We start from the raw sequence: 22,153 nt of genomic DNA, 5'->3' as shown, positions 1-22,153 counted from the left end.
AGGTTGGTGTTCCTTGCAGGCCTCTTGGGGACATGTAGCCTTTTTTGGGGAGGGGGGAGTTTCCCTTCTGGTTCTTTTTTTTTTTTTTTTTAAAGATTTATTTATTTTATTTATACAAGCACTGGGTACAGTCAGAAGCGCGGGAGGGTGAGAGAATTCACCAGAGCCAGAGCGGGGAGCAGAGCAGGCAGAAGGACCGAAGGACACTGCTGAGGGGAGCAGCGGGCGGCAGGAGAGGTCTGCGCGCCATGTGGGACCCTCCTGCAGTGGCCGGGAGCAGCCGGGGATCGAACCGGCGCTGCAGAGGCCGCGGGCAGCTTCGCAACCCAGAGCTCAACCGCTGCGCCACTGGGGAGGCCCTCCCTTCTGGTTCTTGAGACCAGGCCCTGCCTGATGGGTGGTCCGTGAGCGACCGCCCTCATGATGGGAGCCTGCGGCCTCTGGGCTCGGAGAAGAAAACAGCATGTGGGTCTGGGGGTGTGTTCCTTTTGAATGTTTAGACCAGCTCACCCCTTTTAGTGTCCCCCATTCTCCCGGTATCTTGTTTATTTTCACCAAAGAGCAAAGGGATAAGGTGGGAGGAGCCCAGCAAACACCCTACTTGTTGAAGGAGGCTCAGCACTGGGGGGTCTGAAAGGGGCGTGCAGAGTCGCCTTGGCCTGTTCCTCCCCAGGGCCTCCATCTGCACCACCCCAGCTGGTGACCCGGGTCCTCCGGGCAGCCGCAATGACTGTTTGGCTAGCCACCGCCTGCCTCTCCTCAGCTGAGGGAGCCTTTGCCTGTGGCCTAGTGCCAGTTGCCCTGGAGTCTCTTCCCACCTGCGGAGGCACCCGTGCTGCAGCTTTTCTGCCTTGTCCAGGGTAAGAGTGGGGACCACCATAGGAGGAGGACAGCAGGAGGAAGGTGGACTGTTTGGTGTGTGTGGGAGGACGGGGGAGGCAGAGTTCAGTGGGGCGCATGGTGCTTGCGGGCCCCAGAAGCCCATGTGACAAACCCACAGGCCTGACCTCATCTCCTACCTCTCCCTCTTACTTTTAAGAGCTTTGGACGACACAAACTACAAATGTGCTTCCTAGAGCTGGCAGGTGAGGCAGGAAGACTGGCCCCAGGGTGTAAGGGTATAAGTCTTGGGGTGTGGCCGCGGCATAATTCATCACGCGGAGACGCCTGTAGGACAGTGGGTGGGCGGCGAGATGCTGTGTCGGAAGGTCAGCGTGCATTTTCCGGGAAAGGTGAGCACGGTGTATTCAGAGAAGAGAGCAAGTTGTAGCACAGTATTCTAACTCCCCACATTTGTAGGATAAAACTCGAAGACCACAAACCACTGTTAAGCTGAGAAGATGCAGAGAATCTACCTCCCGCGTAAGGTACTGGTGGTTGCCTGTTGAGTTGGATTGACTTTTTTGCACACTTCACTATCATTTGAATTTTTTAAAAAAAGATTTATTTTTATTTATGCATGCAAGAACTGGGGTATAGGCCAGAGCTGTGGGGGACTCACCAGAGACAGAGCGGGGAACAGAACAGGCAGACAGACTGAAATACACTGCTCAGGGGAGCAGCGGGAAGACAGGAGAGGTCTGCTGCGCCTTGTGGGTAGCTCCCTGACTGGGGATGGAACTCGGCCTGTAGTGGCTGGAGACAGCTTGACGAGAGCTGAGACTTTAAACCCTGCACCACCAGGGAGGCCCTCATTTGAACTTGTTGCACTGAATGTATATAAGTAACATCATTAGTTAAAAAGGTAACTGATGACAAAGCTGGCTCATGGAAGTTTTTCAGACAGACATGCCTGTTTTGGGGGGAGTGGTTGCCTGCAGGCTGGTATAGTGTGTTGTTTCTTTCCTGGCCAGGTCACTCAGACTCCTTCATTGGCCTGGACCCTTCCCAGACACCACCCTAGTTTCTGTGCTGGGGCCTCCTGCTTTCTGTGACCCCAAGGATTCATCCAGTCCTCAATCCTGTCGCTGTTTACGTGTCAGCTGTCCTCAGAAATGGCCTTGATCTGGTTAGAAGGAACAATCCAATACAAATGCCGTGTCCAATTTCTGTTCCCTACTAAATCAGATTTTACAGTACAGAACACAGATTTTGGTGGCATTTGCAAAGCACTTCTCACTTGCTTATTTACTATTATTTCGAGATGGAGAAGGGAGGAAAAACTGAAATAGGGCTGTGTCCTATATCATTATTTCACTTATTAGATCCTTGTAAATTTTGACCTTGGGGAGGGGGGTGTATGGCTGGCACATCTGTTCAGCTGCCTCTCCCCAGCTGTACATTGATACTGTCATTTTTTCCTTGTTAAGTTGACTGCATATCTAGAAGTGGGGGAGGCCAGTACCTGCAGACTGCAGGTGGACTACTGGCCAGAGTCCTGTGCCGGCTTCAGCCCAGGTGTGTGTAAGTAGGTGAGGCGTGCCCATGAGTAGCCCATGCAGGCTGGGCTGTGACTTGGGGACACTCAGGGTAGACCCAGGGGTGAGGGCCCACTATCAGTAAAGAGTTCCTGATGCAGTGTCCACTCAGATTCCACCTCCCCCCACAGCCAGACTGGCACTGCTAGTGCACCACGACCCCAGGAGACCTCAGGAGTATGGGCAGAGCCCCAGATGCTATGGGCATTGTATCTTGGGCCTCTGGGGCCCTTGGCCAGCCCTGGGGCCATCCTCTGGGGCTCATGGCCTGGCCCTCATAAACAGCTCACACTACCAGAGCTGGCCTGGATATCTGATCCACTGACCTAGGTTCAGGTTCAGACTCTGCCACCCCTTACCTAGCTCCCTGACAGTGACCTCGGACCAGCCAGCTGGCCTCTCTGGGCTTTGGCTCTTGTCTATGAAATGAGGGTGGAAGTACCATCTCTTAGCGTTTATCTATTTTATTTCTTGTTTCAAAGAACTAATTTTTAATTCGGCCTTACTCACATGTATTCAGTTCATTAAATTGCTTTTTGGCTCTTCATTGTTCAGCTCTCCCTTGTAATCAATTGTTTCTTTTCTCCTGACTTACACTGAATGCTTAATTTAATTTCATTCTGTCCTATTAGGAATTTAAAGCTTTAGATTATTGAATTTTCTCTGAATACAAGTTTGTCTTTGTTCTAAATGTTTTGATATGTAGTGTTTTCTTTACTTGTGCAGTTTTCTAGGTAGTCTGCAGCTATGGTTTTGCATTTCCCTTTAAGTCAAAAGTTTTTTTAATAGTTTCAAATCTCCCAGTTGAATGGGTTATTGTTACTTGAATTGTGTCTTGTTTTATTGCACTGCATTTCAAATATTTTTGCTTGTCAGAGTCTGGGATTTTCCTGAAAGTATCATGTATAATCATTTCTTGCGCATGGGTGCTGATCTCCTTTTTCAGATCACCTATTATCTCTGTTTTGAGGGGGCACAATCTACCAAAGGGTAGTGATGCTTGTTTTTTCCCAGTGTTTCCTACTTATAATAATTTTAAATTTTATTTAAAATTTTTAAAAAGATTTATTTATTCATTTATGCATAGAAGAACTGGGGTATAGGCCAGAGGTGTGTGTGTGTGGGGGGAGGGTGAGAGGATTCACCAGAGACAGAGTGGGGAATAGAACAGGCAGATTTACTGAAATACACTGAGGGGAGCAGCAGGGAGACAGGAGAGGTGTGCTGCGCTGTTTGGGTTAGCTCCCTGGTTGGGGATCGAACTCATATCGTGATGGTTGGGGATAGCTTGATAGCATTGATACTTTAATCCCCACACCATCAGGGAGGCCCAGTTTTTCATTTTATTTTATTTTATTTTTTTAAAAAGATTTATTTATACAAATACTGCGTACAGTCAGAAGCGCGGGAGGGCAAGAGAATTCACCAGAGCGGGGAGCAGAGCAGGCAGAAGGACCGAAGGACACTGCTGAGGGGAGCAGCAGGCGGCAGGAGAGGTCTGCGTGCCACGTGGGACCCTCCTCTGGTGGCCGGGGAGCAGCCGGGGATCGAACCGGCGCTGTAGAGGCTGCGGGCAGCTTTGCAACCCAGCACTCAACCGCTGCGCCACCGGGGAGGCCCCAGTTTTTCATTTTAAAGTTATACCATGTTGGGCCTCCCCGGTGGCACAGTTGTTGAGCGCTGGGTTACAAGGCTGCCCGCAGCCTCTGCAGCGCCGGTTCGATCGCCGTCCACAGGGCAAGGGTCCCACATGGCACACAGACCTCTCCTGCCGCCCGCTGCTCCCCTCAGCAGTGTACCTCGGTCCTTCTGCCTGCTCTGCTCCCCGCTCTGGCTCTGGTGAATTCTCTCACCCTCCTGTGCTTCTGATTGTACCCAGTGCTTGTATAAATAAATAAATTAAATCTAAAAAAAAAATGAAATTATACCATGTCTATAGATGCCCACCGATCATGTTTTAATGATGGATTTCCCCGAGTCTTATGAAATAACTCTTTTGTTCTTTTTTTCTTTTGATTGAAATTTTCCCCCTTACATTGTTCATTTTTGTCCAATATTTGATTTCTCCCCTCAAGTGTAGTCCCCATAAATCTCCCACCACCATGTCACCCGTGAACTGTCATCATGGTCCCTTGAGCTCTTCCCTCCCCCTCCTCTGCTTTTTGCCGCAAATCTATACTTTGCCTGCAAGTTTTGTCTTTTTATTTTTATTATTTTAAAGCTTTTTAAAAGATTTATTTATGCATACAAGAGCTGGGGTCCAGGCCAGAGATGCGGTGGGTGAGAGGATCCACCAGAAACAGAGTGGGGAACAGAACAGGCAGGTCGACTGAAATACACTGCTGAGGGGAGCAGCCGGTGAGACAGGAGAGGTCTGCTGTGCCATGTGGGTTGCTCCCTGGCCAGCTGGGGATCGAACTCATGCTACCGAGGCTGCGGATCGCTTCTTAGTGCGGTGCTTAGCCCCTTGTGCCACCAGGGAGGTCCTGTCTTTTTTTTTTTTTTTTTTTTTTTGACCCTTTTATCAGTTTCCCTATATTCCTCTTAAAAGTGAAACCATCCAATATTTTTCTTTTTCTTTTCTTTTTTCTTTTTTTTAAATTTTATAGAGGTATGTTTATTTGTTTGTTTGTTTGTTTGTTTATACAAGCACTGGGTACAGTCAGAAGCGCGGGAGGGTGAGAGAATTCACCAGAGCCAGAGCGGGGAGCAGAGCAGGCAGAAGGACCGAAGTGCACTGCTGAGGGGAGCAGCGGGCGGCAGGAGAGGTCTGTGTGCTATGTGGGACCCTCCTCCGGTGGCCGGGGAGCAGCCGGGGATCGAACCGGCGCCGCAGAGGCTGCGGGCAGGTTCGCAACCCAGCGCTCAACCGCTGCGCCACCGGGGAGGCCCTCTTTTCTTTTTTTTAAAAGGTTTATTTATTCATGCATACAAGAACCGGGGTACAGGTCAGATGTGTGGGAGGGTGAGAGGATTCACCAAAGACAGAGTGGGGAGCAGAACTGGCAGATCGACTGAAATATACTGCTCAGGGGAGACAGGAGAGGTCTGCCATGCCCTGTGGGTATCTCCCCAGCCAGCCGGAATTGAACCCACGCTACAGAGGCTGCAGGGCTGCGGACAACTTTACAGCGCTGTGCTCAACTGCCTGCGCCACCAGGGAGGCCCAGTATTTTTCTTTTTCCTCCTGACTAATTTCACAGAAGATAATCCCTTTTAACTCCATCCATGTTGTGAATGGCATGAGTTTGTCTTTTTGCTGAATAGTATTCCACTGTGTATATATACCTCATTTTCTTGATCCATTCATCTGTTTTTGATCATTTAGGTTGTTTCCATAGCTTAGCTATTGTAAATAGTGCTGCAGTAAACATAGGAGTGCAGGTTTCCTTTCAAATTAAGTATCTTTGTGTCCTTTGGGTAGATTCCTAGGAGGGGAATCGCTGGGTCATATAGAAGATCCATTTTTAGTAATTAGAGGAGCCTCCACACAGCTTTCCATAGTGGTTAGACCAGTGTGCATGCCCACCAGCAGTGTAAGATGGCTCTGTTTTCTCTGCACCCTCGTCAGCATTTGGTGTTGCCATTCTCACCCTTGTGAGGTGGTATCTCACTCTGGTTTTGATTTGCATTTCCCTGATTATAAGGATGTTGAACATTTTTTCGTATGCCTGTTGGTCATTTGCATTTTCTCTTTGGAGAGGTGTCCTTTCGGGTTCTTCTGCCTAATTTTTTTTTTTAAAGATTTATTTATTTATTTATACAAGCACTGGGTACAGTCAGAAGTGTGGGAGGATGAGAGAATTCACCAGAGCCAGAGTGGGGAACGGAACAGGCTGACTGACGAAATATACTGCTGAGGGGAGCAGTGGGCGCGGCAGGAGAGATCTGCGTGCCATGTGGGACCCTCGCTGGCGGCTGGGGATCGAACTGGCACTGCAGAGGCTGCGGGCAGCTTCACAGCCCAGTGCTCAACTGCTGCGCCACCAGGGGAGGGCCCTGCCTAATTTTTGATAATCAGTCCCTTTTGGTTGTATGGAATACAAATATTTCCCCCTAATTTGTGGGTTGTCTCTTCATTTTGAACAACTCTTTCTTGTATGTGGCTTCTTCAGCGTTATGTTTCTCGAGTTTTATCCATGTGGTTATCTGTGAGTTTATTCATTCTTCTTGCCAAATAGTGTTCTGTTATGTGAGTGTAACTTTTATTCATTCTAGTGGTGTTTTCAAAGCGCCTCTTTTCTGGGGAGGGTGCCAGTCGGCCCGCCCACCAGCCGAGTGTGAGAGTCAAGGACGTCAGTTCTCCTAAGTTGAGCCTAGATTCCATCTAATTCCAATAAAAGTCCCAACGGGCCTTTTTCCTACTATTTTGTTTAGAAATTGAAATTGATTCTAAAATTCTTTTTAAAGATTTATATGAGAGCTGGAGTACAGGTCAGAGGCACAGGAGGGTGAGGGGATTCACCAGAGACAGAATGGGGAACAGAACAGGCAGAAGGACTGAAGACACTGATGAGGGGAGCAGTGGGCGAGGCAGGAGAGGTCTGCCTCGCCATGTGGGTTTCTCCTTGGCTAGCCGGGAATCGAATCCGCGCTGCAGAGGCTGCGGACAGCTTCACAGCGCAGCGCTCAACCTGCTGCACCACCGGGGAGGCCCTGATTCTGAAATTTATATGAGAATGCAAAGGACCGAGACTGATCAAAGCATTAGTTTTATAAAGATTTATTTACTTATGCATACAAGAACTGGGGTACAGGCCAGAGGTGTGGGAGGTGAGAGGACTCACCAGAGACAGAGTGGGGAGCAGAACTGGCGGATCTACTGAAATAGACTATTGAGGGGAGCAGCTGGGAGACAGGAGAGGTCTGCTGCGCCATGTGGGTAGCTCCCTGGCCAGGGATGGAACTCGTGCTGCAGTAGCTGCCAGTAACTTGATAGCTCTCTCTTTAACTCTTGCGCCACCAGGGAGGCCCGCCCTGTGTCTTGTACTTTTTACAGATGCTATAATAACATGCAGCAGGTGTGACACTCTAATTGTCCAGCTACACTGACTGGCTAATCTGTCGGGTCCACTCTCGCCGGCATGGTTGCCCTGCCCTCATCGAGGCGGGTTGCTCTGCAGCACATCTGTGGTCCAGGCTTCCTTTGGGTGTCATTCTGGGACCTGCCCTGGTGCCTCTGTATGGGTCCCCTTGTTTCGTAGATCTGGTTTGTGCACCACCGGGGTGACTGGAGCGTCCAGTGATAGTTACCTACTGTCTTCAACAATAAGGACATTTATTGACTCAAGTAAGTGGATGCCCGAAGGCCACTTCCACAGCGGCTGGCTCCTTGGTGCCACCATGTCAGGGAGGAACCAGGTGTCTTCTTTGGGTGGGTCCCCATTAGTGGAATTGGTTTCTCTTAGACCTGGCGTGCCCCCTCAGGCACATGCTTGGGCTTCTTGGGAAAGGACCAGAACACTTACAGAGGAGGGAGGAGGGAAGCCTCACGGCTGTGGTGGCGGGAATTCCACGCGGCGTCCTTTGCCTCAGCTGCCTCCGGTGTTACTCCCACGGCCTCCTGAGGAAGTGGGAGGCTTGAGTCCTTTGTGAGTCAGTCTGGACGTCTGTCCCCACACTTGGTCAGCTGCGTATTGGATTCTGGGGTGACGCCAGGAGGGGGCGATGCTGGTGAGAGGTGCTCTTTCTGGTGGTCCCTCTCCGGGGCCTTTCAGATGCTCCTGTCCATGTGCCTAGACCTACGTCCCCAGAGGCCCTGTTGTGCTTGTGCGCCTCCCGCCTCGTTACCCTGGCACCCGCTGGGCCCTGGCGACCCTGGGTGCCTCAGCGCTAGGAACGTCTCTTTTTTTTTTAAGGGTTTATTTATTTATTTTTAATTTATTTATACATGCACTGGGTACAGTCAGAAGCGCGGGAGGGTGAGAGAATTCACCAGAGCCAGAGCGGGGAGCAGAGCAGGCAGAAGGACCGAAGGACACTGCTGAGGGGAGCAGCGGGCGGCAGGAGAGGTCTGCGCGCCATGTGGGACCCTCCTCCGGTGGCCGGGGAGCAGCCGGGGATCGAACCGGCGCTGCAGAGGCTGCAGGCAGCTTCTCAACCCAGTGCTCAACCCCTGCGCCACCGGGGAGGCCCAGGAACGTCTCCTGTATTTCTTTTTTTTTTTTGGACAATTTCTTCCCCCCTTTTTTTCCTGTTTCTGCAACACCTCGTTGAATGTGGATTCACTGAGGTTTTTTTGGGCGGGAGGATGCTGGCGCTCATCTCGTTATTTTCTCTGAGGTCTCTTTGACTTTATCTTCCATCTCTTGTAAAATTTAAAAACTCCAAAAGTTTTTATTAGAGTAGTTTGGGTTTACAGAGAAGCTGGAGTTCCTGCGTCCCTGCTGCAGTCTCCTCTGGTGGAAACATCTTGTATTAAGTGGTTGGGGTGTCAGGGCTAACTCACTGCGCGCGCGTGCGCTGTTGCTGACTGACGTCTGCTTGGGTTTCCTTGCTTTCTCCCTAACGCCCTTTCTCTGCCGAGGCCGCCGCATCACGCTCGGCCTTTAGGTCCCTTGGCTCCTCCTGGCTGTGGCATCACCAGGCCTGGTCTCTGACCAGACGGGTTCCAGGACTGGGCAGACGCTTAGTAGCTTTTCCCCCAGCTGGGTTTTGTCTTACCCTGAGGTCATAGGGTTTTAGTTGTCGTATGTTTAATTCTGCCTAGAACTTTGTCTTGTTCTCTGTCACTCAAGAAAAAAATCCCATTTTTGTTTGGGGCTGGGGGGGGGATGTAAATTTTCTGAGTCTGTTAATTTTGCATTGCCTCTGTTGACCCCTGGTCTGTTTCCTCTCCTTGGTTGTCTCTTTATTTAGCCTCCACCTTCCATGAAGAAGTTTCTCTGTGTGGTTTGTCTGCGCCCTGGGCGCCCACAGCTGGTGGGAAACAGGTGGGTAGGTCAGTGGGCGTTCTTCCAGCAAAGGGGGCTGGTGGGCGTTAGATTGGCCTTGGCCTGGTCTTATTCCTGGATACTAAGGTCTGAGTCTGTGGTTTTCAAGCAGAGACTCCGCCTTCGCCTGGGGGTGTGTGGGGATGTTTGCCACCTCCCTGGGAGGGCGAGGCCAAGGGGCCAGGAGGCCCAATATTTATTCCTGGGGCTCCCGCTTTGCTTCTCTTAGCACACACCCCCTCTGCCCCGCCCCCGCCCCGCCCCAGTCTAGCTGTCTCTTGAATTACCCCCAGAGCAGGGATGGGGGGAGGTGCCCTGGGCCTTTCAGCCAGGCTGCCCGCTTGGACTCCGCCCCCAGCTCAGATGTGCTGTGAGGAGGGGAGCCTCCCCCTGGCGCCTTGTCTGTGGGATCCTTCAAGCTACTAAATATATTACCATCACGTCTGTTATTTTCTGCCCGAACTGTCCATCGTTTGGGTTCTCTTTAGTGTTTGCTTTCATTTGAGGGGGTTTGGGAAGGCTTAAAGCTGGTGTCGTCCTGCTGTGCTTAGCCAGGCACACTAACCGGTGTTTCTGTGAACTGAAGGGGATTGACCAGGGCCCTTTCTGGGGTGTGTGCGTGCTTGTGGGAAAGCACAGTTGACCTCGTGAACGTTTGTGTTCCAGTGAGCGTGTGTGCTTGTCATTGCACCTCCGCTGCTGTCCTCACGCGCCGCCGCAGGTGTCTCTGCCAGCTCTTATGGGAGGACTGTCGTCCTGGTGGCCGTGGCATCTGGGGGTCGGGGGTGGCCTTGGGCTCACCTGTCTTCTGCTGCCACTTCACCGCATGCGCGAGCTCGGACACTGCCCCCTGCTCATGGGAGGGACGGGAGGATGGTGGCGGTGATTGTGCCTGTGCCGCCGAGTGACCCCTGCTCCTGCAGTCGGCCTTCTCGGGTGGGTCTTCTGTCCGGGTTGTTCAGGAGAGGAGAGCAGGACCCTCCTGTTGGGGGCTTGCCCAGGGCCCGCCTTCCCGCAGCCCTGCCTGTCTCCGCAGTGCTGCCGGCAGTGCCAGGACTGCTTTCTTCTGGGCCCCAGAAAGGCTCTTCCTGCTAGAGGCAGGCCGCTGGATGCATCCTCCTTGCTCTGGTGCCAGAGTCCAGCCTGAGACAGGTGACCTCATTCCTGCGGGAGAGCGGGGTGTAAGCGGCGGGGCAGCAGGCTCCCCCTGTCTGCATACCTCTTTGAGCTTTCCTGGAAATTATAGTCACAGTTTTTTTAAACCGCACACCTGTTTAAATTTTGTAAACAGTGTTTTGTGATTTTTATGGGCCAACCATGGACCTAGGGGCAGAGGCAGGCCAGCAGGTGACCGTGCTGGTCAAGCCTTCATTAAAATATGGATAGAGGGCCTCCCATGGTGGCGCAGGTGGTTGAAGGCAGTGCTGTGAAGCTGTCCGCAGCCTCTGCAGCGCTGGTTGCTGGTTCGATCCTGGCCGGCAAGGGTCCCACACGGCACAGCAGACCTCTCCTGTCGCGCCCGCTGCTCCCCTCAGCAGGGTATTTTGTCAGTCTGCCTGTTCTGCTCCCTGCTCTGGCTCTGGTGAATCCTTTCATCCTCTCGCGCCTCTGGCCTGTACCCTTGTTCTTGTATAAATAAATCAATCTTTTTTTTTTTAATAGAGGCATGCTTTATTTATTTGTTTGCTGGTTTGTTTGTTTTGTTTATACAAGCACTGGGTACAGTCAGAAGCGCAGGAGGGTGAGAGAATTCACCAGAGCCAGAGCAGGGAGCAGAGCAGGCAGAAGGACCGAAGGACACTGCTGAGGGGAGCAGTGGGCGGCAGGAGAGGTCTGCGCGCCATGTGGGACCCTCCTCTGGTGGCCGGGGAGCAGCCGGGGATCGAACGGGTGCCGCAGAGGCCGCGGGCAGCTTCGCAACCCAGCGCTCAACCGCTGCGCCACCGGGGAGGCCCAAATAAATCAACCTTTAAAAATATAAATATAAATAAAATAAAATATGGATAGACCCTGCCTGTGGGGTATGGGGCAGGACCCCAAACCTAGAGCAGTGTGGTGGTTAAAAGCTGAGTGTTTATCTCATGTTTATCTCAGAAGGGTTTTCTGAGAATGAAAGTGCATCTGTCTCCTGAGAATTAATTAAAGGGTCTGCCAGCCTATCCTAAACGTTGGCCCTGGTGGGTTTTTTTTTTTTTTTTTTTTTAAAGATTTATTTATACAAGCACTGGGTACAGTCAGAAGCGCGAGAGGATGAGAGAATTCACCAGAGCGGGAAACAGAACAGGCAGACTGATGATACACTGCTAAGGGGAGCAGCGGGCAGCAGGAGAGGTCTGCGCGCCATGTGGGACCCTCACCCGGCGGCCAGGGATCGAACTGGTGCTGCGGAGGCTGTGGGCAGCTTTGCAACCCAGCGCTCAACTGCTGTGCCACTGGGGAGGCGCTGCCCTGGTGATTTTGAATGCCTGTTCTCTGCAGCAAGGCTCCTAAAGAACGGACAGAGTGTGTTGTGTGGGGGGCACTGGTGGCAGGGTGAGAGGGTCCAAGGTGGGGACTGGCCTCCTCTGGAGGGAGGAGGGGTCTGGCTGACCTCTTAGGCTCCCTGGGGGGCTGAGCAGCAAAGAGGGGACCTGAGCTGCTGTTGGAAGAGGGCACCTGAGCTGCTGTTCGCCGGGAAGCTTCCACAGTCAGTGGACCCCGGCCTCTGTGTTGTGTTTCTTAGATTCATTCCTGACCACAGGGCTAGTTGGCGAGGTGGGTAGCAGTGTGTTTCTCTTTACTTAATCCTTGAGGAAACAGGACTAACTTCACAGCCAGTGTGGCATGGGGGTACAGAAGCAAACCCCATGTTTTAGAGAGATGAGATGGGCAGGGATGGGGTGGGATCTGTGGTGGGAGTGGGAGGCAACTGGGTGGCCAGTGCGTTGGGTGAGAGGGATGCGATGGGCGGGGTCTGAGCAGGTGCTCGGGACCTGGTTCGGTTCTGCCAGAAAGGGCTGTAGCTCTCCAGATGGGCCGGCTCCTGACAGCTAGGTAACGGAGGTAACGGAGGAATGGGGGTGCTCTTCCTCTCGAAAGCCACCCCTGCTTTTCTGGGGGTGTGGGGCTCCTGTGGAACGAGCTGGTAGAGGGTAGCCATGTGGCTGCAGAGGGAGGGGGAGAGAGCTGCAGGGGCACCTGTACAGCCAGCTGGGCCCCCCTGCCTGTCCTGCCAGCAGAGCCTGAAACCCTTTTTGCAGAGCTGGCCTTACAGCTGGACCTTCCCCCCCACACCTACCTGCTGCTCCCTGCGGATGGGTCTGCCAACTATAGCCCAGTTCTGGCACCCCTGCTGCCCCTGTAAACAAAGTTTGATGGGAAGCAGCTCTGCCCCTTTAAGTGCTGAGACCAACTGCTTGGCCCTCCACAGACGGAGCCCCTGAGTCTCCACTGTCGCCACGCCTACCCCCCCCCCCCCCAGCGGCTAGGTGTCTGGCTCACTCAGTGGGTAGCGATGGCCAAGAATTTCAAGTAGGTGGCTCGGGCCGCCCTTAGGTTCAAGTTCTATTTTGCAGACTTGGCATGCTGAAGAAGTTCGGACTGGATTTAGCTCGCGTCTGAATTTTGAGGTGATGCTCTGACTTGGTGACTGAGACGTCCCGGGCTTGCCTTCTGGTGGTCGCGCCCTTCCTGGCCTGCGCGGTCGTTTCCTGATGAGCTTACCCAGCCTGCTATCCGTTGCCATTCCTGTCGCGTCGTACTTTTTGGGGTTTGTGCATTCTTTGTCTGCAGAAGTGCCCCACCTCGCCTTCTCCCCACGCCCCCCCCCGCACCTGAACTCCTGGTTTCAGCAGAGCTGGGCTGGCCATGGGGTGAAGTCTCCCAGTGTCCTGAGGGCTGGGCAGATGTTCTAACCAAATGTCACTGGGATCGGGGGACCCGTGGAGAATATAGCAGCTGGGCTTGCCTCAGATGTGAATGCAGTGTTTGGTGGCATAAATAAAATGAGCACTTGTTTCTGAAGACAGTGTCCAGTGCCACCTCTTGTGCACCTGGCCGGAGGCAGCCATGGGGCCTGGGTGGACACCCTCAGAACCAGTGTGTGTCTTGCCTGTCCACGTTCACCTTCCCATAGGTGAGGCCGCAGCGGCATGGAGCGGGCCCTCTGGGCTCCCAGCCTGGCTGCCACTCTTGGTGGCCTTGTGACGTTGGACCTTTCTCTGCGGGCTGATGGCGGAGTGTCTTCCGGGAGGCTGCCATGAGGCGCGAGAATGCACAGGGGATGCCTGGTCTCCGGAGAGCCACTGGGCCCCCCTCCATGTGTCACTGTGGGTTCCTTGGTGCGAGAGCGACGGGCTGTCCCAGGCCCCTGGCCAGACAGGCGTCTGACACTGGTTGGCAACCAGGTGTGGAGTGAAATAAATCCTGTTACCCACAAATGGCTTTTGATAAGATGGAGTCCCTGAGACTCTCCCTCTGGTGGGTGATAGCAGGCTGTCTCGGTACCTGTCTGACAGGTGGGACTGCTGTCTGGGGAGGCGGGGCTTGGGTATAAGGTGCCTTTGTTGGCAGTTTCTTCTGGTGGTTTGTTCCAGCAAAGCCTGGGCTTCTCTGAGTGTTTCTGTAGGTAACTTGCCAAGATACGCAGACCTGGTTCCTCTGAAGCGTCCTTTTCTTTGTTCCCTGAAGCTGTCTTGTCTGTCCTCCTGCGGATTTTAGGCCTTTTTCTCTCTGCCTGATGGCAGTGTTTCTTTCGGGTCAGCCATTTTTGAAATGCCCTGGGGTCCTGTGGCCATGCGTGCCTCGGGAAAGGAGGGGACCCTGAGTGAGGGTGGGGCGCAGACAGGCACCTTGGCTTGCATTTGTGTCACAGGTGATAGTGACGTGCCAAAGTAGACTTTGTTTGGAGGAAAAGACAAAAATGAATTACCTCACCTACACAAAGGAGAGAAAGCAGCGTGGAAGCCGTGGCTAGTAGCCAGCTTGGGGGACCTGTGCCCACCTGCTGGAGCTGGTGTGTCCCACGGGCCCGGGCCCGAGTCAGGCCTAGTGAGCGCGGGGACCCACCGGGAAGGTGTGCTCTGCCGGCTGCTGACTCACACCCAGATGTCTGCCGTGTGTCTCCGCCGTCCGGCCAGGCTGGCGGGCGAGTGTGAGCCCATGCGGCTGTCGCGTGTTGAGGAGTAGAAGCTCGGCAGATGCTTGGACACTGGCTAAACCCCGGCGACCGGTCAGTGCTCCTGGCGGATGTCTGTGGGAACCAGCTGGCAGGCGAGTGGCCGGAAACTATGGGGTTGGGCCGCCCAGTTCTGGTGCCGCTTTCATGGGAGAGGCAGACAATCTGAGGAAACCCCGGCGATGGGTTTGCGTCCAGGAAAAGCCGGCTTCTCCTGAGACTCTCGGCGCTGTGCCCGTCGCTGAAGGCCAGGCAGTGGCTAGCTCACGCACCGCCTCAGTGAACGTGTGGGGGCTGACTGGTTTGCTGGCCCTGCTGCATAGGGAAGCCCCCACCCCCATCAGCGCAGTTTAACTGTGGGGTGTTATAGTGAGCACGTACCCGGCCCCTGCCCCCACAGGTGCTGTTTCCATAGCAGTGGTGACTCAGGTGCTTTGCCTGCCGGCACCCGGGCTTATTTGGAATACAGCATCCAGTCCCCTGTGTGTGCTGAGGGCCAGCTGCTCTGACAGGAAATCATTTGTAGTCCCATGGCTATGGGTAGTAACATCGATGTGTGGGAACTGCAAGGTCCTGTCTTGGCCCCTCATTCTGTAGCTGGGGATGCTGAGATCTCCAGAGGCCAGTAATGTGCCCAGCAAGGCAGAACTTGACGGAGGGGGGATGTGTGTGTGCAGAAAACTGCACGGACAGGTCTAGTGCAGGGTTAGTCTGGGGTGTACGCCCGTCCCACACTGGTCTCAGGGCGGAAGGCGTGTCCCCACACAGTGCAGGTGCAGTGGCTCTGGCTGACTGTTGAATGTATGGGAGGGCACGGTTCAACATTTGCAGACAGTAGTAGTCGTTGGCCATGATTCTCAGTTCCCAGGGTTTGGGGACCAAGTTTACTTTTGCCCAGGGCTCCCCTCTGCCAGTGGGGGTGTGGTCCCTTCAGAGGCCAGCGAGTCTCCCACCTGGAGCGCTGTGTCCACTCTGTCCTCAGCCATGGGCCTGGCCAGTGCAGAATGAAAGGAAGCTTTTGTATCAGTGACCTGGCGGAAGTTGGGCTGATGGGTTCTTAAGAAGACGTTATACCGGTATCTATGGGAACGAGAATTTTCTGATCGTGACTAGGAATTAGCACTTTTTATTTTTATTTTATGTATTATTTATTTATTTTTAAAGATTGATTTATTTAGGCATGCAATAGCTGCCCACGCCATCGGGGCAACCCTCCCAGCTTGAGGTCCTTGATTTAATCCTAGCCACAAAACCCCTTTTGCCATGAGAGGTGATGTTCACAGGCCCTGGGACCCAGGACGACGTCATTTCTTGCTCAGGCTGTCACATTGCACAGTCCCTACATGTCCCTCTTGCTGTCGTTCATGGGATTGTCCCCTTTTGGTGGGTAACAAGCATGTGTTCTGTCCCCTCTGCCTGGGCCCTTCTTTTGATGATCCCTACTCAGACCACTGGTTGAGCTTTGAGGTCTATTTGGGGGTGCCCAGGCTGGGCCAGGTCTGACTGTACCACCTTTTTCTTTTTCTTTTTTTTTTTAAAGATTTATTTATTCATGCATGCAAGAACTGGGGTGTAGGCCAGAGGTATGGGGGCCAGGGGAGGTGAGAGGATTCACCAGAGATAGAGTTGGGAGCTGCTCTACTGAAATACACTGCTGAGGTGAGCAGCGGGAGAGGCAGGAGAGGTCTGCTGCGCTGTGTGGGTCACGTCCAAAGAGAAAACATCTGCTGAGGCCTGAGCAGGGCTCCCTCAGAGAGCAACACAGAGTCCGGCGCCCACACACCCCCACGAGGAGACTCTCAGGGAAGACAACCAATTATTTAAAAATTTATTCTCTTACATCACCTCCCTGGCCAAGGATCGAACTCCTGCTGCAGTGGCTGCTGATAGCTTCATAGTGCTGAGACTGGACCCCGTATACCATCAGGGAGGCCCAAGAAGGTGCTTGTTTTAGACCTAGGTTTAGCAGACTTTCTCTACATGTGTCCCCCAATTTCCTTTTTTTTATGCAAACATGTGTGTGTATTCATACACTACATATTATGTATAAAGAAGATCATTCTTAGCTTGTGGTCTTTACAAAAACATAGTTCAGGGTCCTGTGTTTGCTGACTAAATGGTAAGCGCTGAGACAGCCGTCACCACATTGTGGCAACCTCCAGGACTTTTAGTAAAGGATGAAAGATTTATTTATTTATTTATTAATAGAGGCATGTTTTTATTTATTTATTTGTTTGTTTGTTTTGTTTATACAAGCACTGGGTACAGTCAGAAGCGCGGGAGGGTGAGAGAATTCACCAGAGCCAGAGCGGGGAGCAGAGCAGGCAGAAGGACCGAAGTACACTGCTGAGGGGAGCAGCGGGCGGCAGGAGAGGTCTGCGCGCCATGTGGGACCCTCCTCTGGTGGCCGGGGAGCAGCCGGGGATCGAACCGGCGCTGCAGAGGCCACGGGCAGCTTCGCAGTCCAGCGCTCAACCGCTGCGCCACCGGGGAGGCCCAAGGATGAAAGATTTATATGAGCTGAAGAGAAACCAGAGTATATCAAGGACTTAAATTTGTGTGAGGGGGTGGGGCTGGGGGTGGGGGTGTGTTCTGTGTTCCTACTGAAAGGATGTCTTTTCATTTTGGTTTGATTTGGTAGAAATGTTTAAAATTAGATTTAAGATACCTAATCTTAACACGGAATTGTAAGTTGGTTTAGATTTGAGAACCTGTTCAGTGCTGGTCTTCCTGATGCAGATAGGCCCGGTCCTTATTTGGACTCACAGTCCAGGTGGAAGGAAGCTGTCACAGTCATGCCTTTGCAGGGTTGGACAGACGAACTCCCCAAGCAGCCTTGGCAGGAGGTTGAAGATAAAGGGTGTGTGGTGGGGCCCTCGGGTGCTCTGGGCCCCTTTGCTGTCCCTGATCCCTGCTGCCTTGCCTCGGGCGGCGTCTGCCCCCTTCCGGGGGCCCTTGGGAGCCTTGAGCACTTGTGGGCGTGTCTGCTGTTCAGTTCTTCAACCCGCTAGTGTGGGGTCTGGGAGGGAGGGAGGGGGTTCGTGTCCAGCCAGCGTGGCTGACATGCTGTGGGGAAGAAAGCAGCAGTCCCTGGAGGGGGGCAGCCGCTCTCATGCGCCCTCGCCATCCCGCTCTGAGTCAGACTGTGGGCTTCTGTGCCTGCGCGGGCCTGTGACGGCAGGTGTGGGCCATCAGTCAGGGCCCAGCAGTGACCGAGAGGGTGGGGCTAAGGCCCGTTTTGTGTAAGAGCAGCCTTGGTTGACCACCTTCCTGCTGCCACTTGGTCGCACGAGGGGTAAGCATCTCCCATCTGACATTTTTTGGGCTCAGTTTACTGCTTGTCTTTCGGGTCTTGGATCACGGTATACAGAATTTCATCTTAAAATACCACTGGGGGTGCAGAATACTGCCCCAGTATCCCTTCTGGCCTGCGTGGCTCTGGAGTGGGGTGGGGTGGCAGCCTGGCTGCTGCAGCGTCTGTCAAGAGCCTGGTATTTGTGAATGTTTTCATAGTCACCTCCGTTTTGCCGCTCAGGACATCCTGACCGCACGCCAGAATCTGTGCTCTAGCTTTTTTTTTTTTCCATACATGATTCCGTGGGATGTAATGTCATTATACAAGTTTCTTTTTTCACGATCAAGCTTAGAACGCGCAGCCATGGTGGGGGTGAAGCACGGGTGCCGGCTGACTCTTTGGGTCCTTTGTCGGTGTTTGAGTGAACGAAGGGCAGGGTCCGTGACAACAGCACTGATAGACGGGTAGCCGCCTGCAGAAAATTAAAATTGGTTGTCTTGCCTGCAGGCCGACCGTAGACTTGAAGCCAACAGGAAAGGAGGGGCGGGGAGAAGGATCCAAGGAGGGGAGGGAAGAGCACAAGGGACTAGGAGGCTCAGGGTGCTGTGGGGGGGCCTGTGGGGACCACACCCGAGTGGAGAACAGCGATGTAAGAGAATACATGTCAGAGTAATGGGTTGTCTCCCCTGAGAGTCTCTCCTCGTGGGGGTGGGGGGCGGCGCCGGCTCCCGGCTCCGTGCTGCTCTCCGGGAGAGCCCTGCTCGGGCCTCAGCAGATGTTTTCTCGCTGGTGGTGGTTTATTTTGCAAAGCGCGCACTCCGGGTTGTCCTCGTATGACTTGCCTTTGCTGCCTTCCCTTCGCTTTGATTTTGTTTGTCCTCGCGATGAGCAGCCTCCTGGTGTAGACGTCTCCTCCCTTCGTCGGCCCGTCCTCTTTGGGTGTTCCATGCATGGTCCGGGCTGTCAGAGCGGGGGCCCTTTGTCTCCCCTCTCCCCGCGCTGTCCCTGGCCTGGAGTTACTCTAGTGCAAGGCCAGTGGGAGTTCTCACCAGCGGGCGGCTGGGGCTGCACTGGCTCTTGTGCTCTCGGGGTGCAGGTGTCTTTTTGAATGAATGTTTTTGAGTCCTTTGCGTAGATACCTTGGAGTGGAATTGCTGGATCCTATGGAAGTTCCATTTTTAGTAGTTTGAGGAACCGCTGCACAGCTTCCCATGGTGGTTGGGCCAGTCTGCACTCCCACCAGCGCCATAGGTTCTTTCCAGATCTTTTGGGGGATTGACACCCGCTCCTCCGTCCCTGATGGCCCTTTGGCCCTCTCTCTCCCCGCTCTTCACACGCTGTTTATTGTCTGCTGGTGCTTGAGTTTTACTTTGTCAAACTGTCTGCATAGAACTGGCCCATATTTTTGTCATTTTGATTTGCTTTATTTCACATAACTCCCTCACATTTCCTCCACTTGCCACGTCCCTGTGGCTGAGAAGTGTCCCACCCCGTGGTAGGCCGTGTGTCCCAGCTGCTGTAAACAGCGTTGCAGTAAACAGAGCAGCGCATCGTTTCTGAGCTGGTGATGTCACAGTCTTTGGGTGGATGAGGGGATTGCTGGGTTGTGGGTATTTCTACTTTTAAGTTTTTTTTTTTTAAGAATTATTCCTTTATTGTTAAGATTTTTTATTTTATTTTTTTATGCATACAAGAGCTGGGGTGCAGGCCAGAGGTGCAGGGCGGCCAGAGGATTCACCAGAGATGGAGTGGGGAGTAGGACAGGTGGAGGTAGTGAAATCCACTGCTGAGGGGAGCAGTGGAGAGACAGGAGAGGTCTGCCGCACCGTGTGAGTAGCTCCCTGACCTGGGATGGGCCTCATGCCTCTCAGAGTAGTGTTGAGATTTAACCCCTAGACCACCAGGGAGGTCCCATTTTTAGTTTTTTGAGGTAAATTCCAGTAGCTTTCCAAAATGGCTGCACTGGTTTACATTCCCACGACGGGGGTGGGGGGTTGGGGGGCACTGCTCCTCCGCACCCTTCCAGCCCTTGTCACGGGTTTGAGAGGGTAGTGTGGGTTTATCCCGTGGGCCTCTCCCTCGTTGGAAACAGCAATGAACATGTCTTCCATATGTCTCCTGGGCTTCGCGAAGTCCTCCTGGTGTATTGACTGTTCAGAGCTGCTGCCCATTTATCAGTTGGTTGTTTCACTATTGTTGAATTGTGTGCGTTTTTAGTATTTTGGGTGACACTTTCTTCCTCCATTTCAAAGGCAGATCAGGAGTGGTGCCGAGAAAAATTTTCTTACTAGATGACATTTCATCGCAATGTCCGATCGTTTGGGGCAACTAGCCAAGGGCAAGGATGGGAAAAGCAAGTACTCGACGCTCAGCCTGTTTGATAAGTATAAAGGAAAGTCAGTAGACGTGATCAGATCCTCAGGTAAGAACCGGGCTGGGAGCCAATTCTTGATGCTTCTCCAGGGGCTCACATGGACTTTCTAGCTCAAGGGCCGTGGAAATCCTGAGTCCTCACCTGGTCAGAAGGATGTGGTCCGTGCACCCCAGTCTTTGGGCATGAGCTGCAATCCAGAAGTCTGGGGAAGCAGAGTCACCTTCTGCTTCGATTTGAGGACTGATTTCAGGGCTGGAATGTCCTGACTGGGCTGAAGTGGGGTGAATTCCCTGTTTGCCTTATTGAAACCGTGGATGGTTTTAGCCTGATGGGTAGAATGGAACTCAGTTAGCAATAGTTGTGCTTTTTAGGTTTCGTGGTTCCTGTACCCTGGAACTCGGTGGGAGAATCCCCTGGGTACTATCTACAGAGGGCTCTGTTGGGCCCCACGCAGAGTGGCTTGGGCCCAGGTAGAGGCTGCCCCGTAGGTAATGCCCCCCGAGAGGTGGTGGCCAAGTAGGATGGAAGTTGCTGGGCCTGGCTCCTCACCCCACCATGAGCTTGCTGAGCCCTTCTGGAGCCTCTGCAGTTTCAGCAGCTCCTGTCTCTCTAGTCCTCGGTGAGGAGCCTAGAGAGTGACCAGAGGGATGACCACGCCCTGTTTTTCTGGGCGCCTCTTCCCTGCTGTTGTGTTGGGTGGCATCTGTCGTTAGCAGAGTGAGAGCAGCCAAGTGAGGCGGCCCCTTGCCTCCATGACTCCTCTGGCGCTGCGTTTCTGCCCCCTCTTCTGCAGTTATTCCTCGACATGGCTTACAGAGTCTTGGGAAAGTTGCCACAGCCCGGCGGATGCCGCCGCCCGCAAACCTGCCAAGCTTGAAGTCGGAAAACAAAGGAAACGACCCCAACATCGTGATAGTACCCAAGGACGGGACGGGATGGGCAAACAAGCAGGACCAGCAAGACCCAAAGAGGTGAGCACAGAGGAGGCAGTGGGGGCTTCTAGGTTGTCCCAGCCCTTCTTTCAGCAGAGGCAGCCTCGGAGAGCAGAGGAGATGCCAAAGCAGCTGCTTTCACCCCGACTCCTGCTGCTTGTTTCTTGCTCCTTGCCCTCATTTTCCCCCTGATTTTGGAGCCGATGCAGCAGCATGTCTGTGGGTGTGTGTCTCCTGTGACCAGTGCCCCTGGTGGCTTATTAGGGAGGCCACGTCACCCCAGAGCCAGTTCCTACAAGAACCGAGGTGGACGGTGCTAGTGCTTGAGCAGCTTGGTCTGGTGCTGGTCCCTGGGCGCCGGGTTCTGGGTCAGGAGAAAGCAGCCCTCCCACCCAGGGGCCCAGCAGCACCTCCCTTGCTTCCCCTTGCCCCTAGTTTGAGACTCCAAATAGACCCAGTCATGAAGGAAATGCACATGGGAGCCTCTTTATCCAGGGCTGGGGTACAGTGCCCCTGGGTCTTGCCCTCTGCCACAGGGCAAGCCCCAGGAGGTGGACTGTGGCTCCCAGGGCAGCCTTAGAGAAACTTCCCTCCCTGGCGGAGGCTCTTGCTGTGTGATAGGGCTCCTCCTCTGCGTGGGTGCCCAAACCGGGTGCTGCCTCAGGCCTTGAGCCTGCGTCTCTCTCCACTGGTCTTCTCTGATGGGCTCCAGCCAGATAACAGGCTTGTCCAGGAAGGAGGATTTGGGATTTGTGCCGGGGCCTAAGGAGGGACAGGGTCTTGCTAAGGCCAGTGGGCAGAAACCAGTCCCTGTTGTTTCCCTGGTGGGGAATGAAATCAGACATCCCCTCCTCATGCACCTCATTGCCCCTGCACCCCTTGTGGCCTGACTGCTGATGCCTGGGATCCAGGAGGTAAGGGAACCCAGGGAATAGCTTGATAGCTAGGGTCCTTTCTTGCCCCTGCAAGTGGCCATGGTGATGTTGGTAACACTTGCCTGTAGATCCTTTGGACAGTGTGCTGAGTTAGCAGGTGATTTGGTCAGATG

General features: G+C 53.5%; 1 protein-coding gene across 4 annotated transcripts in view; it reads left to right on the top strand.

The window, feature by feature from the left end:
- Positions 1-20,106: 20,106 nt before the first annotated feature.
- Positions 20,107-22,153, top strand: part of PRRC2B (proline rich coiled-coil 2B) — a gene marked incomplete at both ends in the record, with an annotated part of 50,676 nt that continues 48,629 nt past the window's right edge. For all 4 annotated transcript variants that reach the window (XM_084237609.1, XM_084237608.1, XM_084237611.1 and 1 more), the window contains 2 exons: positions 20,107-20,221; positions 20,967-21,144. In XM_084237609.1, the coding sequence (XP_084093735.1) occupies positions 20,107-20,221; positions 20,967-21,144 (293 nt within the window). The remainder of the gene's footprint in view (positions 20,222-20,966; positions 21,145-22,153) is intronic.

Source organism: Talpa europaea (genome assembly GCF_964194135.1).
Source record: "Talpa europaea genome assembly, chromosome: 7".
NCBI classification, from domain to species: Eukaryota; Metazoa; Chordata; class Mammalia; order Eulipotyphla; family Talpidae; genus Talpa; species Talpa europaea.
This window is presented reverse-complemented; position numbering and strand designations above follow the sequence as displayed.